This window comes from Theropithecus gelada, chromosome 4 (assembly GCF_003255815.1).
Source record: "Theropithecus gelada isolate Dixy chromosome 4, Tgel_1.0, whole genome shotgun sequence".
NCBI classification, from domain to species: domain Eukaryota; kingdom Metazoa; phylum Chordata; class Mammalia; order Primates; family Cercopithecidae; genus Theropithecus; species Theropithecus gelada.
Genome location: NC_037671.1, coordinates 121448549 through 121472115, shown reverse-complemented (window position 1 = coordinate 121472115; position 23567 = coordinate 121448549). Strand labels below are relative to the sequence as shown.

The 23567-nt window shown below is 41.9% G+C and overlaps 1 protein-coding gene across 2 annotated transcripts in view; it reads left to right on the top strand.

Annotated features, from left to right (window-relative positions):
- Positions 1-23567, top strand: part of FAM120B (family with sequence similarity 120B) — a 95570-nt gene that overhangs the window by 14533 nt on the left and 57470 nt on the right. Inside the window, exons 2-4 of one of the 2 annotated variants that reach the window (XM_025382633.1) lie at positions 7704-9380; positions 13289-13469; positions 22245-22346. In XM_025382633.1, the coding sequence (XP_025238418.1) occupies positions 7704-9380; positions 13289-13469; positions 22245-22346 (1960 nt within the window). The remainder of the gene's footprint in view (positions 1-7703; positions 9381-13288; positions 13470-22244; positions 22347-23567) is intronic. The other variant, XM_025382634.1, reaches the window with a different exon arrangement.

The following is a 23567-nucleotide window of genomic DNA, read 5'->3' as shown; positions in this document are numbered from 1 at the left end:
CTGTGGGGGTTTTTGCATCTTTCCAGTTTTTAAAGTTTTCTGTCCTATTTCATTGAGTCAGCTGTTAGCACTTCTAACTGCTGTCAGTTTTCCTGCCCAAAGTTTCTGTATTTTTCTCTATTGTGGGTTTAGGAGCTAATTGTTAGAACTGATTCGAAAAGTCGTCCGTAGATGATAATAAGAGCCTAAATAAGTGTCTTCTGAATAAGTTGTTTATGCTGCAAGAGCCTCCAAGGGGTTTTGTAGAGCGCAGTGTGGGTAGGAAAGGCCAGGGGCACCAGAGTTCTGGGTTGCTGGGAGAAGCCAGAGAGTCTCCTTAATTCCCCATCCTCCTCTTAGGACCCACCGATAGGCTAGTGACTGGGAATAACGTGGGAAGGAGAGATCTCGGGTAAGGACACATCCCACAGGGTAGCTCTGTGGTGAGGCCTTTGCCCCACTGGCAGCACACAGCAATGACCAGATCACTAACCTACAGCAGTGCTAAGTGAGGGTTGTGGCCTAGTGAAAGGCAGCTGGGCTGTGGAGTCAGGTGGATTCAAATCCTGGCCTCCTTGTTAATTACTGCTTGTGGCCTCAGGCAGGTGATTTCACCTGACACAAAGTTTGCTGCCTCCCCAAAGTGACTCCTGCCTTCTTTGCTGCTAGAATGTGTCTTTGACTTAAGAGGCTGCACAAAACTGATAATGTGCTCTAATCTGGGCCAGTGGGACTAGAGGGGCTGCCATGGGACTTTTGGAGTAGACTGCACACAGTTAACAGTTAGGTATATTTTGATATGTGTGTTACAGCCCCCACCCAAAACTCTCTGCTTCTTAGAGGACTCCGAGTCTTTGCTTGCCTCCTTCCTCAGGGTTCATGGTCTTAGCTGGGAATCTTGTCTTATTCATTGCTGTATCCACGGCTCCTAACACAGGCCTTGGAGCACAGTAAATCCTGAATGAGTATTTATGAGTGAATGTGGGAATGTGGTTGAGTTTAGATCTCATGTTCTTAGTGTGTCTGTGGGGGGATAGAAGAGGGTCTCTCTGCCCTTCTTTTTCTTCTGTGATAGGAAGTGGCCCTGCATCCCACTAGCCTTGGGATTCTCCCAGAATAGGGAGGGAGAGTGGATGCTGAACAGCCATAGCACCTGGTTCACGATGGACCATCTGACTCCAGTCTTGCCTGCCTCCACCCATCCCCGGAACATAGGCAGAGCAGTGTTTCTGAAACGCACTTGCTTGAGTCCTTAGTGACATATCATTTCCCTTCGGATGAAGCGTAGACATTTTAGCATGGTTTGCTAGGCCTTTCACTCACCTGGCCCCAACTCTTCCAGCAGTATCTCATCTCTTCATCTTCCCCTAAAATAGGTTCTAGACATACTGAAGGTGGCGTTGTTTTTTTTTTTTTTTCCCATTTCTATACTTGATGAGCAAATTTGTAAATACAGTTGCAAGTTACATTAAACTACTTAATAGAGCAGATGTTTTAAGCACCTAATAATTTGAAAAAAGATACCTTATAGACCTTTAAAATATTTCCTCCATGTTGCTCATGCCTTCCTCTGGCCACACCTGCCTGTCTTCAGGCCTTCCCTTTACCCTGTCCTCAGGGGATTGTCTTAGAGCCCTAAACGAGGTTGGCTTTCCCTGCTGAAAATTCCCCAACACTCTTACCTTCTCAGTCCTACACTTGTGTCCAAGAGACTGTTGACTGCTGGAGGGCAGGGACCTCATCTGTCTTGTTCATAGCTCAGTGACTACTCCAATGTCTGACATAAAGGTGCTTGCTAAATGAGTAAACCAAATTTATTTTCAAATAAAATTACCTGATATTGTTGAAGAGAGCTGAATATTCATGTTACAAGTGGGTCTATTCTTGATACAATGCTTCTAGAGAAAAACTGCCAATGTGTGCCTGTGCCGTGAGTCAGCAGCTTCCTGTCTGAGAGACTAAGGAAATGATGAGAGACCTCTAAGATTTATATGCAAGGATGCGTTTCACATTCTTAGTTACGGCATGCAAAGTTGGAAATAATCCAGGTGTTCTCCAGTGGAGTTAGAGAACTCACGTCCATGTTGTACATCTGTTATACATGACACTGTGGGAGAATAGTAACATTATGAGTTGGGAATGTATAATAAATTGGACACAAAAACAGATTATGAAAGTATAATCTCAATTTTTAGAAGCAGTGAATAGTAGAAAAAGGCTGAAATATGTAAAATGTTTAAAAATTTTTTCTTGTGTTTTCTCTGAATTTTCTGCAAATGGTTCATTTTTTGATCATTTTTTTTTACAAACTAATATATTTCCCAATATTAAAAAGTAATCTAGCTTATAAAAATTATAAATACAATAAAACCTTACTAAAATTTATGTCTTTGTTTTAAAATTTGTGATAATTTAAGAATTTTGACATGTTGGACAGATTTTACTAAACTTTAGGCAATTGATAAACATGTTTGATGAACAAATTTATAATTATAAATAAAATTGTACCACAATTTCACTGTTGCTAAGTGGCAGTTAGAATCTGGACTGTTGCATTTTATTCTGGAACTTTTCCTTTTATCAACAAAACTCTGCCCATCATTCTCCCACTTCCCCTGTGACATCAGCTGGCGCCAGTGGTCATGGCCTGACTGTTCTGAGGTATCCTCCAGGGCACCCTGAGTCTACACATCTATTCCTAGAAATTTTAAAGTACATAATAGCTATAGGCTTTCTTTGAGGTGCCGATGTTGAAATTCTGGCCTTTGTTCAAACAGTAGGAAGATTTTACTCAAGACTGTTGCAGTGAAGGAGAGAGATCTGACTCCACTCTGAACACGGTGAGGACAGCTGGGGATTTACAACCAACGAGCAGAGTGAGGGTGAGGGGTGGGCATTTCTGAGGGAAGACATCAGGGACAGGGAAATTCTTGCTGAAGGCAGGCCAGGGTGGCCAGATATCAAAGGTGGGTTCTCTCTAAACTGAGCAGGATTCTTGCTAAAAGCCCCAGATTGAGGCCTGGTAGAGAAGAGGGCTCAAGGCCCTAGCAAAAGTGTGGTGAAGGTGAGAGTCAAGGTGAGAGTCTTTATCGGTGGTTGGAAATTCTTGCAAAGCTCAGCAGTTTAATGACCCTTGTATGGAGATCCTCTGAAGCATCAAGACCAACTTAACTGGCACCCACCCTTATTTATTCACCTGGTTGTTTGTGCATTCATAAATTATAAACCTTCAGCAGATGCTGTCCTTTGTGCTGGCGAGGGATAACTATTAATCTCCTGGGGTTTTTGGTGCCTGTTCTCACCCAACTGGTGTTCGAGACGTCCCTATGAGTTTCACTTTTTTTTTTTTTTTTTTTTTTGAGACGGAGTCTCGCGCTGTGTCACCCAGGCTGGAGTGCAGTGGCGCGATCTCGGCTCACTGCAAGCTCTGCCTCCCGGGTTCACGCCATTCTCCTGCCTCAGCCTCCCGAGTAGCTGGGACTACAGGCGCCCGCCACCACGCCTGGCTAGTTTTTTGTGTTTTTAGTAGAGACGGGGTTTCACCGGGTTAGCCAGGATGGTCTCGATCTCCTGACCTCGTGATCCGCCCGCCTCGGCCTCCCAAAGTGCTGGGATTACAGGCTTGAGCCACCGCGCCCGGCCGAGTTTCACTTTTTAGGCGGGGGAGGAGAGGAGAGGAGAGAAGAAACAACAGACCTCAGATGTTCCACAACAAGCCATGGGGGGACATCACTGGGACAGCCTGGACCCAGGCTTAGCCAGAAGTTACCATTGAAAGAAAAATTACTTTGTACTTGGAAACAAAACAAGAAAAAAGAAGACTTCGTGTTTTGTATTGTCATACTGGGCTGTTGTTTCAGACTAACCCAAGATTTTTTTAATTTTCTAACAGATTTACCTCTGTTTGGCTTTGCTGCTTACTCTCCATTAGAGTACAGACATTGTGGGGTTATGTGCTAGTTTGTAGATTCGAGATGTGAATTATTTCTGTGCAAAGATTACGGTTTTATTGTCTCCAGCTTACCTTGCTTATTCCAGTGTGCCTTTGGTGATGGACTGTGTGAGCCTGAGCTCCTCTAGTGCTCTGATCCAGCTTCCCTGTCTCTTAAGTGCCCTTGCTCATTACTACTTGCCTGAGTTACACTTCTAGCTTTCGACAGTCATGCTTTGACATGGCTTAGATGCTGGGAGTGTGTTAAGGTGGTTATAGCAGCCGGGTATTGGTTGTCCTGCAGAGGCTGCTGTCTAGATGGGGAGTTGCCCTTGGGCTGTCCATAAGTCCCTCATCCCTGTGTCCAGAGTGACGCCAGACGAGTCGTCCTCACTGTGTGTGTGTCCATCAGTGTCAGGCAGTTTCGTTTTTGCCGAGCACATTGCTCTTAACCTCAAGTGTCTGTAAGTTGAAAGATTATAGTAAAGGAGCTTCTGGACTTCTCTTTCCACTTTCCGCTTCCCCGTTTACTGGTAACCCAATACCCTGGAACTGGTCTGGCTGTCAGGAGAATGAGCCAGCCCCAGGAAGGAGGCAGCCTCCAGCTGTACCTTACGCCTGCTGCAGCTCCTTACTAGGATTTGTTGATGCTTTGTTTCCCAAACCTTTTGTAAGCTGCTTGAGGGCAGTGATTCTACTTTGCACTGCTTCTTTGGTGATAATTGAAGTCTGTAACTTACTGATTCCTGATTTATCTTTATATACTGTCCTTGGATTAATTCATTTATTCATTCAAATACTGGGCCTGTCCCATGCAGATGCTGTGCCAGGTGCTGGGATAAGACAGGATGGTGAGGCCCACCTTAAAGGGAGCGATCCCCAAAGGGTCCCAGGCCGTATTTAGGGCAATTAGACTCCTCCCTAATGAGAAATAACTTCTGTTTTCTTTCTAAACAATGATTACCTAGATAATGAAAATTTCTTATATAATTTGCAGATAGAATGACTTTTATATACACATATTATTTTCCCCAGTCATCCTATAATAAACACCTTTAGAGAATGAAAAGCCTCCATATATAGTCTTAGCAATGAAAGGCTTAAAAAAGAAAAAATTTAGAGACATATCCATGGAATTTTCCATACCTTTTTATACATTTTATTCCCTACGTCACTAATTGCATTGATTAATGGATGTTGTGAGTATTATAGCACTTTGAAGATACTGAAATACTGGAAGGCATCCTCTAATATCACAAGTTCCCAAAACCTTTACTATCCCACTTTTTCTTGGTGAATACTGTAGAAGAGCATATTGTAGTGTCACACTCGAACTCATGATTTAAACTGTGAGAAATTGGTCCTGTGTGTCTTGAGCAGTCCAACCCGCAACTCTGGGAACTGCCTGGCCCAAGAGCCCCACTGGCTGCTGGCTTCTGACCACAGTGGGCGTGCAGTGAACCCTAGGACCTGGCTCGCAGTCAGATTCAGTCCTCTGCTTTGACTGTATTCAAATGCTGTTCCTTTTTTTTCCTTTTTGCTGTCCAGGGCCTCTCCTGGGCCCGCAGCAGCCAGCACAGAGCTTGGTGAGAGAAGTGGGGCCTTCCCTCACAGCATAGAAATCAAGTCACACTCGAGATTTGTGAGGCTTATCTGTAGCCAGCTCATCAGCTGCAAACCATGCAAGCCCTGTTTAAATTAAAGCCAGGCATACAGCAGTCATCTAGAGCTGATGAAATCTAAGCCTTCTTTTAAAATCCATTTTGACCAATCTTCTTTGTATTCTTGTATTTCCTTTCCAACGCCTGTCCCCTGTTACTCTGTTGGAATAACAAATGAAAAAGAATACCCTTTTTCAGAAATAAGAGTGTAACCTTCCTGTACATAGGGTCCATCCTGTAGAACCTCCTTACAGTTGACATAATCACATATGAAGCCCACTTTCCACTTCAAAAACTCAAATACCTTGGCTGTGTTTCCAAGATAAACTCTTTACAAATCACAACACTGTAGTGATTTTGGTGTAGATGTATGAATGTATCCCATTATATTTAATAACTTTATGAGCAAGACTTTTCTAAATGTCAACATAAAATGTGTGTTATTTATGTTCACCCAATTTTTGCATATTTTCATTATGCAATTAATGAAAATCCCATTAATGTGGCTATTAAACGGATACCTTCAAATTCTGCCGTTAGGGGCTAGAGCCCATTAAAAATCAGTAAATTCTGGTTGGGCACAGTGGCTCATGTCTGTAATCTCAGCACTTTGGGAGGCTGAGGTAGGAGGATCACTTGAGTTCGAGAGTTTGAGACCAGCCTGGACAACACAACATAGTGAGAGCTTGTCTCTGCTAAAATTAAAAAAAAAAAATCATCCAGGTGTGGTGGCAGCTGAGACAAGAGGATGGCTTGAACTGGTAGGTTGAGGCTGCAGTGAACTGTGATCGCACCACTGCACTCCAGATGAGGCAACAGAGTGAGACCTGGTCTAAAAAAAAAAAATCAGTAAATTCTTAAAAGATAGTCTTATGAGGATGCCTTTTCTCAACCTGACAATTTACAGTTTCTTCATTTGTAGAATAAAGCGGATAATACTTACATGTCAGGGTCACCCTAAAGATTAGAATGTCTGTGTAAAGTGCTCACCTCTGCCTGGCAGCTGGGAAATACCCTGAACATGAGAGATACCCATGCGCTTAGTCACCTGGTGCCTGCTGCCTTCAGCCTGTCCAGGAGGGGCGGCGTTGGTTTTGTGTTGCTGTTTGCATATTAAGAATTTTTTGTTGTGTTTTATCAAAGGACGTAAAGCCTGCATTAATCTTAAAGAAAACTGTAGTGGAAAAAGCATAGATCATAAAGAATGTCAGCATGGAGTTTTTCTGACCATTGACGCCCATCATTGCCTACTTGAAGAACGCCTTTTATAACGTCATATACAATATTGTGCTCATACCTTTTCCAGATTCCAAATTATAACTGTAAACTACTTTGTATCTGTTTTTAAATTTCCAAATGGGCAGTTTCTCTGCAAAGTCAGTCAGTCACTATCTCAGATACTACAACATTAGGCATAGTGAATTTTATGTGACTTTCTTAACACCTTTATTCAGGTGTATGTGACACATGTTTGCAGTATACAGTTTGGTAAGTTTTAACATACACATATACTTGTAAAACCATGACCACTAAGTGGTGAATGTATCTGTCACCCCCAAAAGTGTACCCTTGGTAATCCTTCCCTCCACCGTCTGTCCCCATCCCAGGCAACTGCTGACCTGCTTTCTGTCCCTAGGGGTTAGCCTAACTCTTCATGAACTAGAATTTTATGTAAGTCGAGTCATAGTGTGTACTCTTTTTGTCTGACTTCTTTTACTCAGAAAAATTATCTTGAGAATCATCCATGTGGTATTTCAATTTATGTTTTAGATTTTTGACAGTAACTTCTGAGTCCCTAGGTGAGAAATACTACTACTTTGAAAACTTAACCTCTTTCTGAATTTTATCAAGAAATACCTTGAATAATAATCTTAGTGAAAACATTAAAAGACTGCTACACTCTCTCGTCCTTGTGAAAGCCCAGCTCAAGTAATTAACTTATACTTCGGTAAAGTTCCTCACATGTTTGAATTGAGAACTCTTCAGGCTCCTAACCAGCGTATCATGTTACCTCAGAGACAAGAATGTTTTTGGAAACAGAGTGTAAATATTAACTACTGTGTTTGCTTTGAAAGGTGCCATACGTCTAATGATAATGCCATAATTACTGATTAATTTATTTTTCTTTCCAGATCCTTTCCCGGAGTTCAGTTATGGGTGTGAGAGGTTTGCAAGGATTTGTGGGAAGTACCTGTCCACATATATGTACAGTAGTAAATTTCAAAGAACTGGCAGAGCACCACCGAAGCAAGTATCCTGGATGTACCCCTACCATTGTGGTTGATGCCATGTGTTGTCTCAGATACTGGTATACTCCAGAGTCTTGGATCTGCGGTGGCCAGTGGCGAGAATACTTTTCTGCTTTGCGAGATTTTGTTAAAACTTTTACGGCGGTTGGGATCAAGTTGATATTCTTCTTTGATGGCATGGTGGAGCAGGATAAGAGAGATGAATGGGTGAAACGAAGGCTCAAGAACAATAGGGAGATATCCAGGATTTTTCATTACATCAAGTCACACAAGGAGCAGCCAGGCAGAAATATGTTTTTCATCCCCTCAGGGCTAGCTGTGTTTACACGATTTGCTCTAAAGACACTGGGCCAGGAAACTTTGTGTTCCTTACAGGAAGCAGATTATGAGGTAGCTTCCTATGGCCTCCAGCATAACTGCCTTGGGATTCTAGGGGAAGACACTGATTACCTAATCTATGACACTTGTCCCTACTTTTCAATTAGCGAGCTCTGCCTCGAGAGCCTGGACACTGTCATGCTCTGCAGAGAGAAGCTCTGTGAGAGTCTGGGCCTCCGTGTAGCTGACCTTCCTCTTCTGGCCTGCCTCCTTGGCAACGACATCATCCCAGAGGGCATGTTTGAAAGCTTCAGGTACAAATGCTTATCATCCTACACCTCTGTGAAAGAGAACTTTGACAAAAAAGGTAACATCATATTAGCTGTGTCAGACCATATATCGAAAGTTCTTCACTTGTATCAAGGTGAGAGAAAATTAGAAGAGTTATTACCTCTGGGACCAAACAAAGCTCTTTTTTATAAAGGAATGGCATCGTATCTTTTACCAGGACAGAAATCTCCATGGTTTTTCCAAAAACCCAAAGGTGTAATAACTTTGGACAAACAAGTAATATCCATGAGTTCGGACCCTGAGTCCAGGGAAGAAGTTCCCATGTGTTCAGACCCTGAATCCAAGCAAGAAGTTCCCATGTGTTCAGACCCTGAACCCAGGCAAGAAGTTCCCATGTGTACAGGCCCTGAATCCAGGCAAGAAGTTCCCATGTGTTCAGACCCTGAACCCAGGCAAGAAGTTCCCATGTGTACAGGCCCCGAATCCAGGCAAGAAGTTCCCACGTGTACAGGCCCTGAACCCAGGCAAGAAGTTCCCACGTGTACAGGCCCTGAATCCAGGCAAGAAGTTCCCAGGCAAGAAGTTTCCATGTGTACAGACTCTGAACCCAGGCAAGAAGTTCCCAGGCAAGAAGTTCCCATGTGTACAGGCCCTCAGTCCGGGCAAGAAGTTTTAATATGGACAGACCCTGAATCTAGGCAAGAAATTTTGTGTACAGGCCATGAATCCAAACAGGAAGTTCCCATATGTACAGATCCTATATCCAAGCAAGAAGACTCCATGTGTACACACCCTGAAATCAATCAAAAATTACCTGTAGCAACAGATTTTGAATTTAAGCTAGAAGCTCTCATGTGTACAAACCCTGAAATTAAACAAGAAGACCCCACGAATGTGGGGCCTGAAATAAAGCAACAAGTAACCATGGTTTCAGACACAGAAATCTTAAAGGTATGTGGATCTGCCCAGCCAGTATGCCATGATTGAAAATATACCCACTGACTGATTTGTTGGTGAAGATCTATTACTGCCTTGGTGTTTGGCCACTGTGAGAGGATGCACAACAGGAGTCTGTAAGGCTTGTTAGGAAGTGTGACATTATACGTGTGAAAACTCATAACCAGTGTTGGATACTATCACATGAATATTACAGAAAAGTGCTGTACGAATACAAGAGAGAAAGAGAACTTTGTGGGTTAAAGTACAGGGAGAAGGCTGGGTGCAGTGGCTCACACCTGTAATCCCAGCACTTTGGGAGGCCAAAGCAGGTGGATCACCTGAGGTCAGGAGTTCAAGACCAGCCTGACCCATATGGTGAAACCCCATCTCTACTACAAATACAAAAATCAGCTGGGCATGGTGGCACACACATGTGATCCCAGCTACTCAGGAGGCGGAGGTTGCAGTGTGCTGAGATCATGCCATTTGCATTCCAGCCTGGACAATGAGAGCAAAACTCTGTCACAAAAATAAATAAAGTACAGGGAAAAATTCCCCAAAGAGGTAGAACTGGAGCCAGACCTTAATGAGGCAGGCAAAGTATGCATTGAATAAGCAAATACTTGGGAGTTGTGAAAGTACTAAAGGTGTAGGTTTCGAATCTGCATCACTCGGGGGCACAGGGAGAAAGGCCAGGCTGGAGCGTGGGGTTTGGAGGAAAAAAATGAGAAAAGGTAGACAAAGCCAAATTGGGAAGGTTATTAAATGCCTCATGAGGAATTTGGACTTAATTCTGAAAGTCTTATAGCACCTTTGAAGATTTTTGAAGGGGGCCACTACGTATGAGGTTCTATGGTAGGTGCATTAGGTAACTTTTCTCATTAGATCTTCTCAACAGCCCTGTGAGATAGACTTATCCTTGTTTTACAGAAGAGGTCTGTGTCCACATGAATGTCTCAAAGGTACCTCAGCAAGTTCTAAACCAAACTTAACTATCTTAACCACACACCTTTCCTTGTTCCCGGTGCTGTGAACGCCACCATCTTTCATCTAGTTACAACTACATAGATCTGTAAGGAAGCTCCTGCCCCAAGTCTGATGCAGAACTCAGGCCTGGACAGCAGCTGAGCAGCTGTGTGATGAGACCTGGAGGGCAGTGATGTGAACCTGCCAACCAACCAGCATTCGATTTTTGTAAGCAGGTATATTGATGTGATCAGATTTTTGGTTTTAGAAACATTACAGTGCAGTGAGTGGAGTTAAAGTGGCCATTGCAGAAACTCAGGTAAAATACAAAAGAGCTAGAATTAGGAAAATGTCAGTGGAAATAGGAAGAAACAAATTCAAGAAATGTTTCAGAAGTGAAACTAATAAATAAGCCTTGCTGTGGAGGTGAAGTTCCTCCTGGAGCACCAGGGATGATAGATGCTGTTAATCTAAGGAAGGAGGAGGAAAGGTTTGACAGGGAGAAGAAGGTTAAGTGCGTTATATTTTAGTTGAGTAGATGGCACCTCTAACACATGTTCTCATAGTGAAATATGGGCCTAAAGTTCTATTACTGGCAAGAGACAGGCATCTGGGAGTTATCCTATTTTATGTGTAAAGTAAAAGATGATGTGGTATGGAGACTAAGGGACACTCCACTGAGAGATCTGGAGTGAGCAGAGGAGGAAGAATAAGGAGGGGATAATCCCCACAAAAGTCCAAGGGGGCAGGTTTCGCGAATGAGAAAAGAAACAGGAGTATCACATGCTACAGAGGTAAAGAAGTGGAATAGGACTAGACATAGGCACTTGGGTCAGTCATGAGGAGGTCCTGGTGGCCTCAGAGAGTTACTGCAGCACGGGGTTGGGAGTGGAGGCAAAGCCAGCGGGAGTTTGGCAGTGGAAGAGCCTTTGTTGGGGAAGGCGGGGTCAAGGAGAGTCCTCACAGGAAGGGAGTGCCTGGGCAAAGTGGTGGGTCGAGTTGTTCACATGGATTTAACTTAATTGTATCTTTGAAAACAGTTTTGAAGTTTCTTACATTGCCCTTACACTTTCTCTATAAAAAATTTTTTGCAGTGTCATCTTCCAACCCTAACAGGCAACTAAAATTCCAACATGTATTTCAACTATATCAACTATACATAGTCACCCTGGAAAAATGCTCAGGTAGAAAGGCTGTGGGCACAGCAGTTACATTGGGTACCCATATAACCACAGCCATATATCTCTGTCTTCTCTATGTCAGCATTTTGGAAGATCAGTTGAGTGTTTGTTTCTTTGAGACAGGGTCTCACTGTTACCCAGGTTGCAGTGCAGTGGCAAGATATCCTCTGCCTCCCAGGTTCAAGCAGTTCTCCCACCTCAGCCTCCTGAGTAGCTGGGACTATAGGCGCGCTCCACCGCGACCAGCTAATTTTTGTATTTTTTAGTAGAGATGGGTTTTGCCATGTTGCCCAGGCTGGCCTTGAACTCCTGACCTCAAGTGATCTACCTGCCTCGACCTCCCAAAGTGCTGGGATTATAGGCATGAGCCACCACGCCTGGCCGGCTAGTCTTATAATCCTATAGAACATGCATTGGCAGTGAGCTGCAAGCCACACCTCAGGACAAGTGTGTTTCTTATATTGACTCATTTAATCTTCACAATAGTCCTGGGAGCCGGGCACTTTTTTATTAAACCCATTTTCTTTAGGAGGAAGGTAAGGAACAGAGATTAAGACTGAAGCCTAGGAATAATGAATCAACATAACTAGGACTGTTTAAGTACATGTAAATGAGACACTTAGGATTCAGAGTTTCTGGTATCCAGGTTATCCTAGCATCACATTTTAATGCCTTTAGTAGTAGACTGGATTTAAATTTTGAATAGTAATCTAGATGAACTTATTCTTACAGTAATAATGTTCTTCACTGGAAGGTAAAACCTATATATTTAGGCTATGATAGACCTTCTGATTTTAACTACTTATTTAATGAGAAAGTGGAATTAATTTAAATCTTGTATCTCATCACCTACCATGAGCCAGCACTGTCTTGACATTACAGAGGAGAAGCACCTGTGCCTAGCATGTGGTTTTCACTCATGAAGCAATTTCTGAACAAATGAGTGAATGAATACAGTACGGCTTCTAATGCTAAGCAGCTTACAGCTTAATAAGGGAGGCAGACCAGACAGCTGTGTTACAGGGAAAATAGGATACGAGCTCCATAAGGCAAGCTGGAGGTTGGTCCTGTCTAAGGGAGGAGGAGAGGGTGACATCGGCGAACCTTAAAGGGAAAGAGGATTGTAAAGTGGGAGGCTGGGAAAGAGTGGAAGAGAGATTCTGGGTAGGGTACGTTCTTATGGGGCACAAGTGAAGGTAGAAGAAGATTGAGTACTCTTGAGGAACAATGAAGATGCTCTGTTGAGACTGGATTATGGCCATTTCTATGAGGGTGAAATGGTGTACAAGGCTAGGAAAAGGAGATTGAGGCTTCATAGTGGGACCTCGAATGTTATGCGAAGGATTTGTGGTAGCCTTTCAAATGTTTTGAGTAGGGTAGCAAAGTTTTCAAAGACAGTGTGGCAATGGTGTGAAGGATGGGTTGGAAAGGAGAGAAACCGGGCTAGGGGATTAAGACCCTTTCATAGCAATACTGGTGAGAAGTAGTGAACACCCGGTTACTGGGAGGGTATCCAGGAGACAGAACAGTGAAATACTGCAGAAGACGTAGACGTTTGGAGAGAGGCGGAGGAGGGGGAATAGAAAGTTTGAAATTGGTAGTCCGAAGGAAAGAGAACATGGCAACTTGATGTCATGAATTTCAGTGTCAATTACATTTCTGAGGGCCTTAAAAAACTGCCGTATGATGAAAGGCATTGACTTTTTCTATTTGATTTGAAGGTTACTGTCTTGTTTTTAAGGAGAAATCCAGTTGTATTTAAATTTCAAACAGATTGCTAGAACACATCACGTCCAAGCAGAAAGCTACCTGGTGTACAACATCATGAGCAGTGGAGAGATTGAATGCAGCAACACCCTGGAAGATGAGCTTGACCAGGCCTTGCCCAGCCAGGCCTTCATTTACCGTCCCATCCGACAGCGGGTCTACTCACTCTTACTGGAGGACTGTCAAGGTGAGAATTGGTTGGCCCCTCTTAGGAAAGGTTCTGTTTGGAGTTGAATTCTGAGAAACTGGCCACATGAAATAGAGTGCATTCTTTCAGGACATGGAGACAATTAAATAGGTTTTATTTCCCTGTCAAATCTGTAATTGAGAATACCACTGACATCTATAAAAAACTAAGTATAAGTGCCATTTGACATCTATATCTAATTAGCAGGCAGTTGATCAGTATGTGTTAAGAGAATGTATGATTTCTATAAAATGTCATATTTTTATGCCTTAAAAGGATTTATGCATTTTTAAAAATGTGAAAACTCTTTCCTGCTGTAGGGGAGAGTAGGATATACTTATTATTAGAAGAAAACAGTGTCTACTTAGTCTTCCCTCAAAATGTGATTTTTATAAAATAATTTTACAGAATCTCGTGTGTCATGTTTTTAAATACAAACAATTTTCCTTTGGTGTTTTTGTAATTAAATTTGTGTTTTTCTCATCTATATTTCCATTATGTGCTTAGCAACAAGAGTAGAGAGTGGACCATCAATCACCCAAACAGTGAAAATGAGGAATTTAACCCCAAGGAGAAAGTTAGTGAAGGTCCCATAACTCACCGTTTGGAATAGTTTTGGGGAGAATCAGGAGTGTGGAAGAACACTTCATATTAGAAACCAGAGATGCTGAATGCATTTAGTGACCTCCTATTTCAGTAAGGCCTTGTTTTTTTAAACAGAGACCTTTGACAGGTATTTTACAGTCTGATTTGAGAGTGTGTTGATAAGAAACATGGTCTACACACTATTACCAGGATGAGAGAGAGAAGGAGTAGAATACCGGTGAAAGTGGTCCATTTGCCTAAACGTCATTATTTCCAAATGTGTCAATATTAACCTTACTCTGTTGTTCCAGAAAGTGAACATTTACATGATCTAAAAGTGCTGATAGAATCATCAGATGGAAAAGTCATCATTATTATTTTTGGATGATGGGGCTCAAGGGTAGTGGGGTTATTTAATCCAGCTTTTGTTAGATTCCTGTAGCACCACCCAGCGTGCACTGCTTTCTCCCATACATACTGCGAGAGTTTACCCCTGTGGCCTAAGGAAGCAGACAGAAGAAAGATGTTTAAGCTGATTTAAAAACGAAAATAAAGAAACTGTGTAATAAACTCTGGAGCCAAATGTTACTTAAATCATTTTTTTTTTATTATTATACTTTAAGTTCTAGGGTACATGTGCACAATGTGAAGGTTTGTTACATATGTATACATGTGCCATGTTGGTGTGCTGCACCCATCAACTCGTCAGCACCCTTCAACTCGTCATTTACATCAGGTATAACTCCTCCGCTCTCCCCACAATAGGCCCCGATATGTGATGTTCCCCTTCCCATGTCCAAGTGATCTCAATGTTCAATTCCCACCTATGAGTGAGAACATGCGGTGTTTGGTTTTCTGTTCTTGTGATAGTTTGCTGAGAATGATGGTTTCCAGCTGCATCCATGTCCCTACAAAGGACATGAACTCATCCTTTTTTATGGCTGCATAGTATTCCATGGTGTATATGTGCCACATTTTCTTAATCCAGTCTGTCACTGATGGACATTTGGGTTGATTCCAAGTCTTTGCTATTGTGAATAGTGCCGCAATAAACATACATGTGCATGTGTCTTTATAGCAGCATGATTTATAATCCTTTGGGTATATAGCCAGTAATGGGATGGCTGGGTCATATGGTACTTCTAGTTCTAGATCCTTGAGGAATCGCCATACTGTTTTCCATAATGGTTGAACTAGTTTACAATCCCACCAACAGTGTAAAAGTGTTCCTATTTCTCCACATCCTCTCCAGCACCTGTTGTTTCCTGACTTTTTCATGATCGCCATTCTAACTGGTGTGAGATGGTATCTCATTGTGGTTTTGATTTGCATTTCTCTGATGGCCAGTGATAATGAGCATTTTTTCATGTGTCTGTTGGCTGTATGAATGTCTTCTTTTGAGAAATGTCTGTTCATATCCTTCGCCCACTTTTTGATGGGGTTGTTTGTTTTTTTCTTGTAAATTTGTTTGAGTTCTTTATAGGTTCTGGATATTAGCCCTTTGTAAGATGAGTAGATTGCAAAAATGTTCTCCCATTCTGTAGGTTGCCTGTTCACTCTGATGGTAGTTTCTTTTGCTGTGCAGAAGCTCTTTAGTTTAATTAGATCCCATTTGTCAATTTTGGCTTTTGCTGCCGTTGCTTTTGGTGTTTTAGACATGAAGTCCTTGCCCATGCCTATGTCCTGAATGGTATTACCTAGGTTTTCTTCTAGGGTTTTTATGTTATTAGGTCTAACATTTAAGTCTCTAATCCATCTTGAATTAATTTTCATATAAGGAGTAACGAAAGGATCCAGTTTCAGCTTTCTGTTTATGGCTAGCCAATTTTCCCAGCACCATTTATTAAATAGGGAATCCTTTCCCCATTTCTTGTTTTTGTCAGGTTTGTCAAAGATTAGATGGCTGTAGATGTGTGGTATTATTTCTGAGGACTCTGTTCTGTTCCATTGGTCTATATCTCTGTTTTGGTACCAGTACCATGCTGTTTTGGTTACTGTAGCCTTGTAGTATAGTTTGAAGTCAGGTAGCATGATGCCTCCAGCTTTGTTCTTTTGACTTAGGATTGTCTTGGCAATGCGGGATCTTTTTTGGTTCCATATGAACTTTAAAGCAGTTTTTCCAATTCTGTGAAGAAAGTCATTGGTAGCTTGATGGGGATGGCATTGAATCTATAAATTACTTTGGGCAGTATGGCCATTTTCACAATATTGATTCTTCCTATCCATGAGCATGGAATGTTCTTCCATTTGTTTGTGTCCTCTTTGATTTCACTGAGCAGTGGTTTGTAGTTCTCCTTGAAGAGGTCCTTTACATCCCTTGTAAGTTGGATTCCTAGGTATTTTATTCTCTTTGAAGCTATTGTGAATGGGAGTTCATTCATGATTTGGCTCTCTGTTTGTCTGTTACTGGTGTATAAGAATGCTTGTGATTTTTGCACATGTTTAAATCATTTTTTAAAATTTCTTTTTCTTAGGTGCTCTCCACCCACATTCTTTCTTAACATGGATATTTGCACATTGACTCTAATGATGGAAAAAAGAGATCTTCCTCATGAAAACGTTTTTACATTAAATCATAATATTGGAGTTATTTTCAGACTCTTTCATTAAATTAAACTATGTAAACTTCACTAACCTAAATTTCATACTTTGTTAATGTAATGTATTTACGACCAAGTGGATAACTTTATTAGATAACCACATAAACAGGAAAAAACATTCACATTGAACTTGTCTTCATGGTTGATATTTAGTTCTTTCTCCCTCAACTTTTTGGCTTTCTACATGAAGTTTACATTATTAATATGTGAAAATAAAATCCTGTTTTTGCTGTTTTATATATGATGATAATGAACTGTATTCTATGTTATGTGTTTGACTTAGTTTATGATCCCATTTGTATTTGAAAATGTGTATTTTACAGTTGTGGAGTAGAGTGTTCTGTAGAAGTCAGTAGTGCTAATAAGGTTATTCAAGTCTTTTACTGAGTTTCTGTCTACTTGTTCTTAGTTCCAGAGAGAAAACAGTTAAAAACTCCAGCTCTTACTATGGATTTGTCTATTTATTCCTTCTGTTCTGTCAGTTTTTGCTGTAGGTATTTTGAAACTGTTGTTAGGTGCATATATATTGAGGACTATTATGTTTCTTAATGAATCAACCCTTTTAATAGGAGAGTTCACTTTTAAAAACATAATACTCCTTGTCCTAAAGTTGTCTTTGTTTTATTGTAATATAGTCACTCCAGTATTCTTACTGTTAATGTTTGCATGATGTGGTGGTTTTTTCTATCCTTTTACTTTTAAACTATTTCTTAACATTTAAAGTGCATCTGTTTTAAAGACGGCACGTCCAGTGTCACAGTCTCTTTCTTTTAATTGGAATGTTCACACTGTAACTTCTGGCGTAATTAGGGCTCACTCTTCCATTTTACTCTTTGTTCTTTTTCCCCCCACCTTATTTTTTCATTTTCTTACTTCTTTTGGATTAGTTTAATAATTTTTAGTATTGTGTTTTGTGCACTCATTTGGATTACTAGATTTACCATTAAAAAAAAAAAAAGTGGTTGGCTGAACATGGTAGCTCATGCCTGTAATCTCAGCACTTTGGGAGGCTGAGGTGGGCAGATCACCTGAGGTCAGGAGTTTGAGATCAGCCTGGCCAACGTGGTGAAACCCCGTCTCTACTAAAAACATAAAAATTAGCTGGGCGTGTTGGCAGGCGCCTGTAATCCCAGCTACTCGGGAGGCTAAGGTAGGAGAATTGCTTGAGCCCAGGAGGCAGAGGTTGCAGTGAGCCAAGGTCATGCCATTGCACTCCAGCCTGGGGACAAGAGCGAGACTTAGTCTCAAAAGAAAAAAAAAAAAGTGGTTGATCTGGGGGTCTGTTAGATTGGTACAAAAGTAATTGCAGTTTTTGCAATTACTTTTAATATCTTTAACATCACCGTTTACTATCGAATAATATACCATGTTACTTGCAATATAAAAAGCTTATAACTGTGTATTTTCATTTTCCCCAACATTTTTGCTATTGTTGTTTTATGTCTTATATATATTTTAAATTTGAAATAATTACAGATTCACAGGAAGTTGCAAGAATAGTACATAGATTCCCATGTACCCTTCACTCAGATTCCTCCAAAGATGACATCTTCTATAACTGTGGTGTAATATCAAAGCCAGAAATTTAACATCAGGTACAGTGCTAACCAAACTGCAGACCTTATTCACTTGTGCCGTTTTTTACATGCATGCAGTTATGTGTGTGGGTGTGTAGGTCCGTGCAAAGATCCTGCAACCACCACCACAGCCAAGATACGGAACTGGTTTGTTAGCACTCCCTCCATGTGGCCCTATGTCCTGGCAATCTTTCTTCCCCCCATTCCTGTCCTCTGGCAACTGTTAGTCTGTTTTTCATCTCTATGTTCTTGTTCATTTGAGAATGTTACATAAATAGCAGCATACAGTATGTAACCAATATGTAACGTTTGGAGATTATGCGTATGTTTTAAACCCTATAATACATGATTTTAACACTTTTAAATTGGGGTTGGCACACTTTTTCTGTGAAGGGTCAGATAATAATAAATATTGTAGGTTTTGAGGGCTCCCTCCACAGTCCCTGTCACAACTACCCAATCCTGCTATTGTAGTGCAAGAACAACCAGAGACGACATGTGCAGGAATGAGTGTGGCTGTGTGCCAGGAAGCCTTTATTCAATGTTCCCATGTGACAGAACTTGAATTTTATTTTATTGATTGATTTATTTTTCAGAGACAGCGTCTCACTCTGTTGCCCAGGCTGGAGTGCAGTGGCACCATCACAGTTCACTTCAGCCTTCAGCTCCAAGGCTGAAGGGGTCCTCTTGCCTCAGCCTCTTGAGTAACTGAGATGACAGTCATGCGCCACCACACCCAGCTAATTAAAAAAAATTTTTTTTTGAAGAGATAGGATCTCGCTGTGTTACCTAGGCTGGTCTCAAACTCCTAACCTCAAGCGCTCCTCCCACCTCAACATCCCAAAGTGTTGGGATTACAGATGCAAGTTACTGCTCCAGGCCAAAACTTGAATTTTAGAGAGTATAATTCTCAGGAGTCACAAAATATTCTTAAAAACATTTTTTTCCAACCATTAAAAAAATATGAAAAACATTATTAGTTTTCAGACTGTATAAAAGCAGGCAGATTTGACCCATTAGCTGGTAGTTTGCCAATACCCACTTTAAATTATAGGCTTTATACACACTGCACACACAGGCTGCTCTCGTGAGTCCATGAGTGAGTGGGGAGTGAATGGGAAGGCAGGACATGACCATATACGGCTGTAGGCTTTATACACACTGCACACGCAGGCTGCTTTGGTGAGGCTGGTGAGCGAGTGGGGAGTGAATGGGAAGCGAGGACATGATCGTACACTGCTGTAGGCTTTATACTCACTGCACACAGGGGCTGCTCTGATGAGTCCGCTGGGTGAGCGAATGGAGAGTGAATGGGAAGGCCAGGACATGATCGTACACTGCTGTAGGCTTTATACACACTGCACACGCGGCTGCTCCAGTGACTCCAGTGAGTGAGTGGAGAGTGAATGGGAAGCCAGGACACGACCGTACACTGCTGTAGGCTTTATACATACTGCACACTTAGGGCTATCATACATTCATAAAAAATATTTCTTTCCTCAACAATAAATTAACCTTACTCTAACTTTTTTACTTTATAAACTTAAATTTATTTAACTTTTTGACTCTTTTGTAATTAACACCTAACTTAAAATACAAATACATTATACAACTGGACAAAAAATTCTTTACGTCATTGTATAAGCCTTTTTCTATTGGAAAATTTTTTAACTCTACCTCCTGAATTCATACTTTAGAAATTTTTAATTTTTTTAAACTTCTTTGTTAAAAACTCAGACACAAACACACAAATTTAGTCTAGGACTCCACGGGGTCAGGATCATCAAGGCGTCACCAGGAATGTGTATACAGTCCGTCACTAACCGGATTATTGTTATGCCCTGCGGGGCTGTATTTCATCTTTGTTTGGGGGGGTACAGTTTTGCTGCATATAGAATTTTAGGTAGTTCTATATTTTCTCCTGGCTTGTGTACTTTCTTACGAGACAACAAGGCTCATCTTTATCATTGTTCCCCATGTGTATCATGGCTTTTTTTCCTCTGGCTGTCTTTACAATTCCTCTCCTGTTTGCTGGATTTTAAGTAAGGTTCACTCTGCTCCCTTCATGGGATTCTTGAGCTTCCTAAATCTATGGGTTGATATTTCCTATCAAATTTGGAAGAGATGAGCATTTTTAAAATAAGATTTTGTCTTTCTCAGTCTCTTGCCTCTTCCTCTGGGCCATTTATTGACTTCCTCCCACAGGGTCCACATAGTTTTGCTTACTTTCACGTCTAGCGTTTTTTGATTGGATGCTAGAACATTTTGGATACTAAGAAGAGTGTTGAGTTTTGTTCTGTCAGGCAGTTGCTCTGCCTGCTCCTTCCGAGACTTACCTTTAAACTTTATTAGGCTGTGTCCGTTGTGGCTTTCACTTTACCGCTAGCACAGGCCTACTCCTGAGACAGGGCCTCCCGGGCTGTCACCAGAGTGCCCGAGGTGTAGGACGAGGCCTCTTCATGTTTGCTGGTGGTGGACACTCCGCTGTCTTCAAGCCCCATGCAAGCTCCATTGGTTGGTCAGCCCCAGGACCTTGCCTGGCTTCTCTGAGTCTTACCCTAAACCTGACAGCTCTCTCTTCAGCCGGAGGCTAAAGAGCACTTGGGTCTGCACGCTGCCCTGCTCTCTCTCTGGTGCTCTGTCCTGCAGATCGTGGCCTCAGCAGTCTTGATCTCCAGTCTCTGTGTCCTCATGTGAGGACTACCTCCCTCACTAGGATACAATCTGGACAGTGCCTGTGGGCAGAAAATTGGCGTGATAGAGGGTTGTTTCCCTTCTGCCTGGGATAACAATCTGGCCCCGCCCATCGTCCATCACATGAATGCAGTCACTAGAACCCTTTCTTCAGTTCTGGTGTTGACGGCAGGAAGGCAGGTTGGTGGCTCTGCCCATTCGCAAGCGCCCACCACCACGGTCCCCTGCCCAGTGGCTCCATCACAGCCACCGCCACGGTCCCCTGCTCAGTAACTCTCCATCACAGCCATCGCCACGGTCCCCTGCTCAGTGGCTCCATCACAGCCACCGCCACGGTCCCCTGCTCAGCAACTCTCCTTCATCACAGCCACCGCCACGGTCCTGTGGCATCACAGGTGCTGATAATGCCGAGTGCAAAGTCCAGTGCTGGAGTGATTCATGTTCCTTTTTTGCTGACTCTTTTTTTCTTAGAAGGTTTTGAGATGTTCTCTTTATCCTGTGTTTAGCAAATCTCTGTTGTCTCAGTTCTCTCCTAGAACTGCTGTGAAATGCAGGTGGGGCTCCCTGGATTGGTACTCTCTTTCTTCATCTTTGATTCCTATTTTTGTCTTTTTCTTCTACTTTAAGGGAACATCTCTCCACTTCATTTCTCAGCTCTTTTATAGAAAAGTGCCCCCTCTTCTTCTCTTCATCAAGGCCTGCTTCCCCCAGCCCTGGATCCAGCCCACTGCCTCTCTTTGCCCCACATCGAAGCCCTCTGCCCAACTTGACCAGCTGTCTGACTGATGATCACATTTGTGCTGGAATGTCTGGCATCTGGGGACACCACCTCTTCTTCCCTTCCCCCGTAAGCACCTGCTCTCTGCTGACCTCCTCCCTTTAGAGTTCCTCAGCTACACCCACTGTCTTCTTTACCTGGTCTTGCTTTAAAGAACTGTATCCGTGTTGACTGTCAAATTCCAGTAGTTTTCTTTAAGTGTTTTCTGGAACAGTGTGAGGGGGGTAGGGAGGAAGGACATCGTAGGAGTCATTAACATGGTAAACTCTCTCTCCCATATTATTGTTTACTTACCCAGATTATCTTGAGGATTTTGTCGGTTCCACAGAGTATGGTTCTTGATGGAATGAACAGATTACCTTCAGATTGGAGGATAAGAAATTAATTGTTGGATAACTAAGGTTACTTAGTCACCTTGGATTTGAGAGCTCACCTATTTATGGACTTTGAATTGGCCACCTGGGCAGAGCTGGGTCTGTGACACTGTGAGCTTGGCGACGCGTGCTCTTGCACATCTACTGACCCAACTCTTTTTCTTCAGATGTTGCCAGCACCTGCCCCGCTGTCAAGGAGTGGTTTGTATATCCTGGGAACCCACTGAGGCACCCGGACCTCGTCAGGCCACTGCAGATGACTGTTCCAGGTACAGACAGCCTTTCTTTAAATGAACCACAGATCTTTCCATTCTATGATAAAAGTCTAAGAATGGATCAGTTATGGAAAGCATCTTTTACCAGAACTGCACAAATGCTAGTTTTTATTTAAACTCTTGGCTCATGATTAATGTATTCATCTAATAAAGTCCTAAAATAATGGAAGGAAGATGCTGTGGCAGGTTTACCCTGGACCATCTGCGGCGGTGCTCTGCCTCTTTCTCCACCACCCTGGTCCAGGTCCACAGCAGTGGGGAGAGAAAAGAGACAGAAGGATGGCCGTGGTCAGGGCATGTTGCTGCCACAGCCCCAGTGCCCTAGTTATTGCTTGGTAGACGTCCATGGAGTTTAGCAGGATAGATTCTTGATATTCTGCTGGAATCAACAATCTTATCTTTTCCCCACCACTGAAAGTATATTTTGATGAGTTCTGGAACCAGAAAGAGAAGATAAAGGAGGGTTATTTTAACTGGAAAAAAGGTTATATTTTCATGAGTAGTATCTTAAAACTTAATGAGAGGTAAGGAAAAACAAAGTTCACCTACAGATTAGCTGAAGTATATCCAAAGAACAGCCTTTCTTTCTGTGAGTTCGTAGTATCTGAAACAGGTCAGGAATGTACAAGTGTCGGGGTAGGGTTCTACATACAAACAGTTAAGGAAGAGGAGGCTAAGCTTCAGAGTTTATTTTTAGTGGCTCACATCATTGTTTCACGGAACAAATATTTTCCTACAGTTTTGCTATTCCATTTTCATATACATTGAATTCTCTGGTGTTGCTATTATTCTCCATCACATGAACCTGTAATTTACCAAGTATGGATCTGAGCACTATAAATGGTTTTTAAATAAATGGAATTGTATTGAGAGAGAAGTTGAGAAAAGCTGTTGTAGGGAGTGTTCCTTATTCTGTTAATCAATCAATTTTAGACTAAAACCTTAAAAGTACTTATCACAGAAACGTAATTAAAATGCATTGACATTTGTTTTTACGTTAAGCAGCATTTTTTAAAGGATAGCCAAAATAATTTTCCAAAAATGTTTTATTATATATGTAATTTTCATCTTATAGTATCTTTCCAAATATAATATGGAAAATGACTATTACATCTCTCTTCATTGTTTGAATTAAAGAGAACATTTGACGATTCGTCCTTGTGTCAAGAGTTAATTTTAAAGGCCACTCTATGTAATGTTTTAATAAATTCCAGA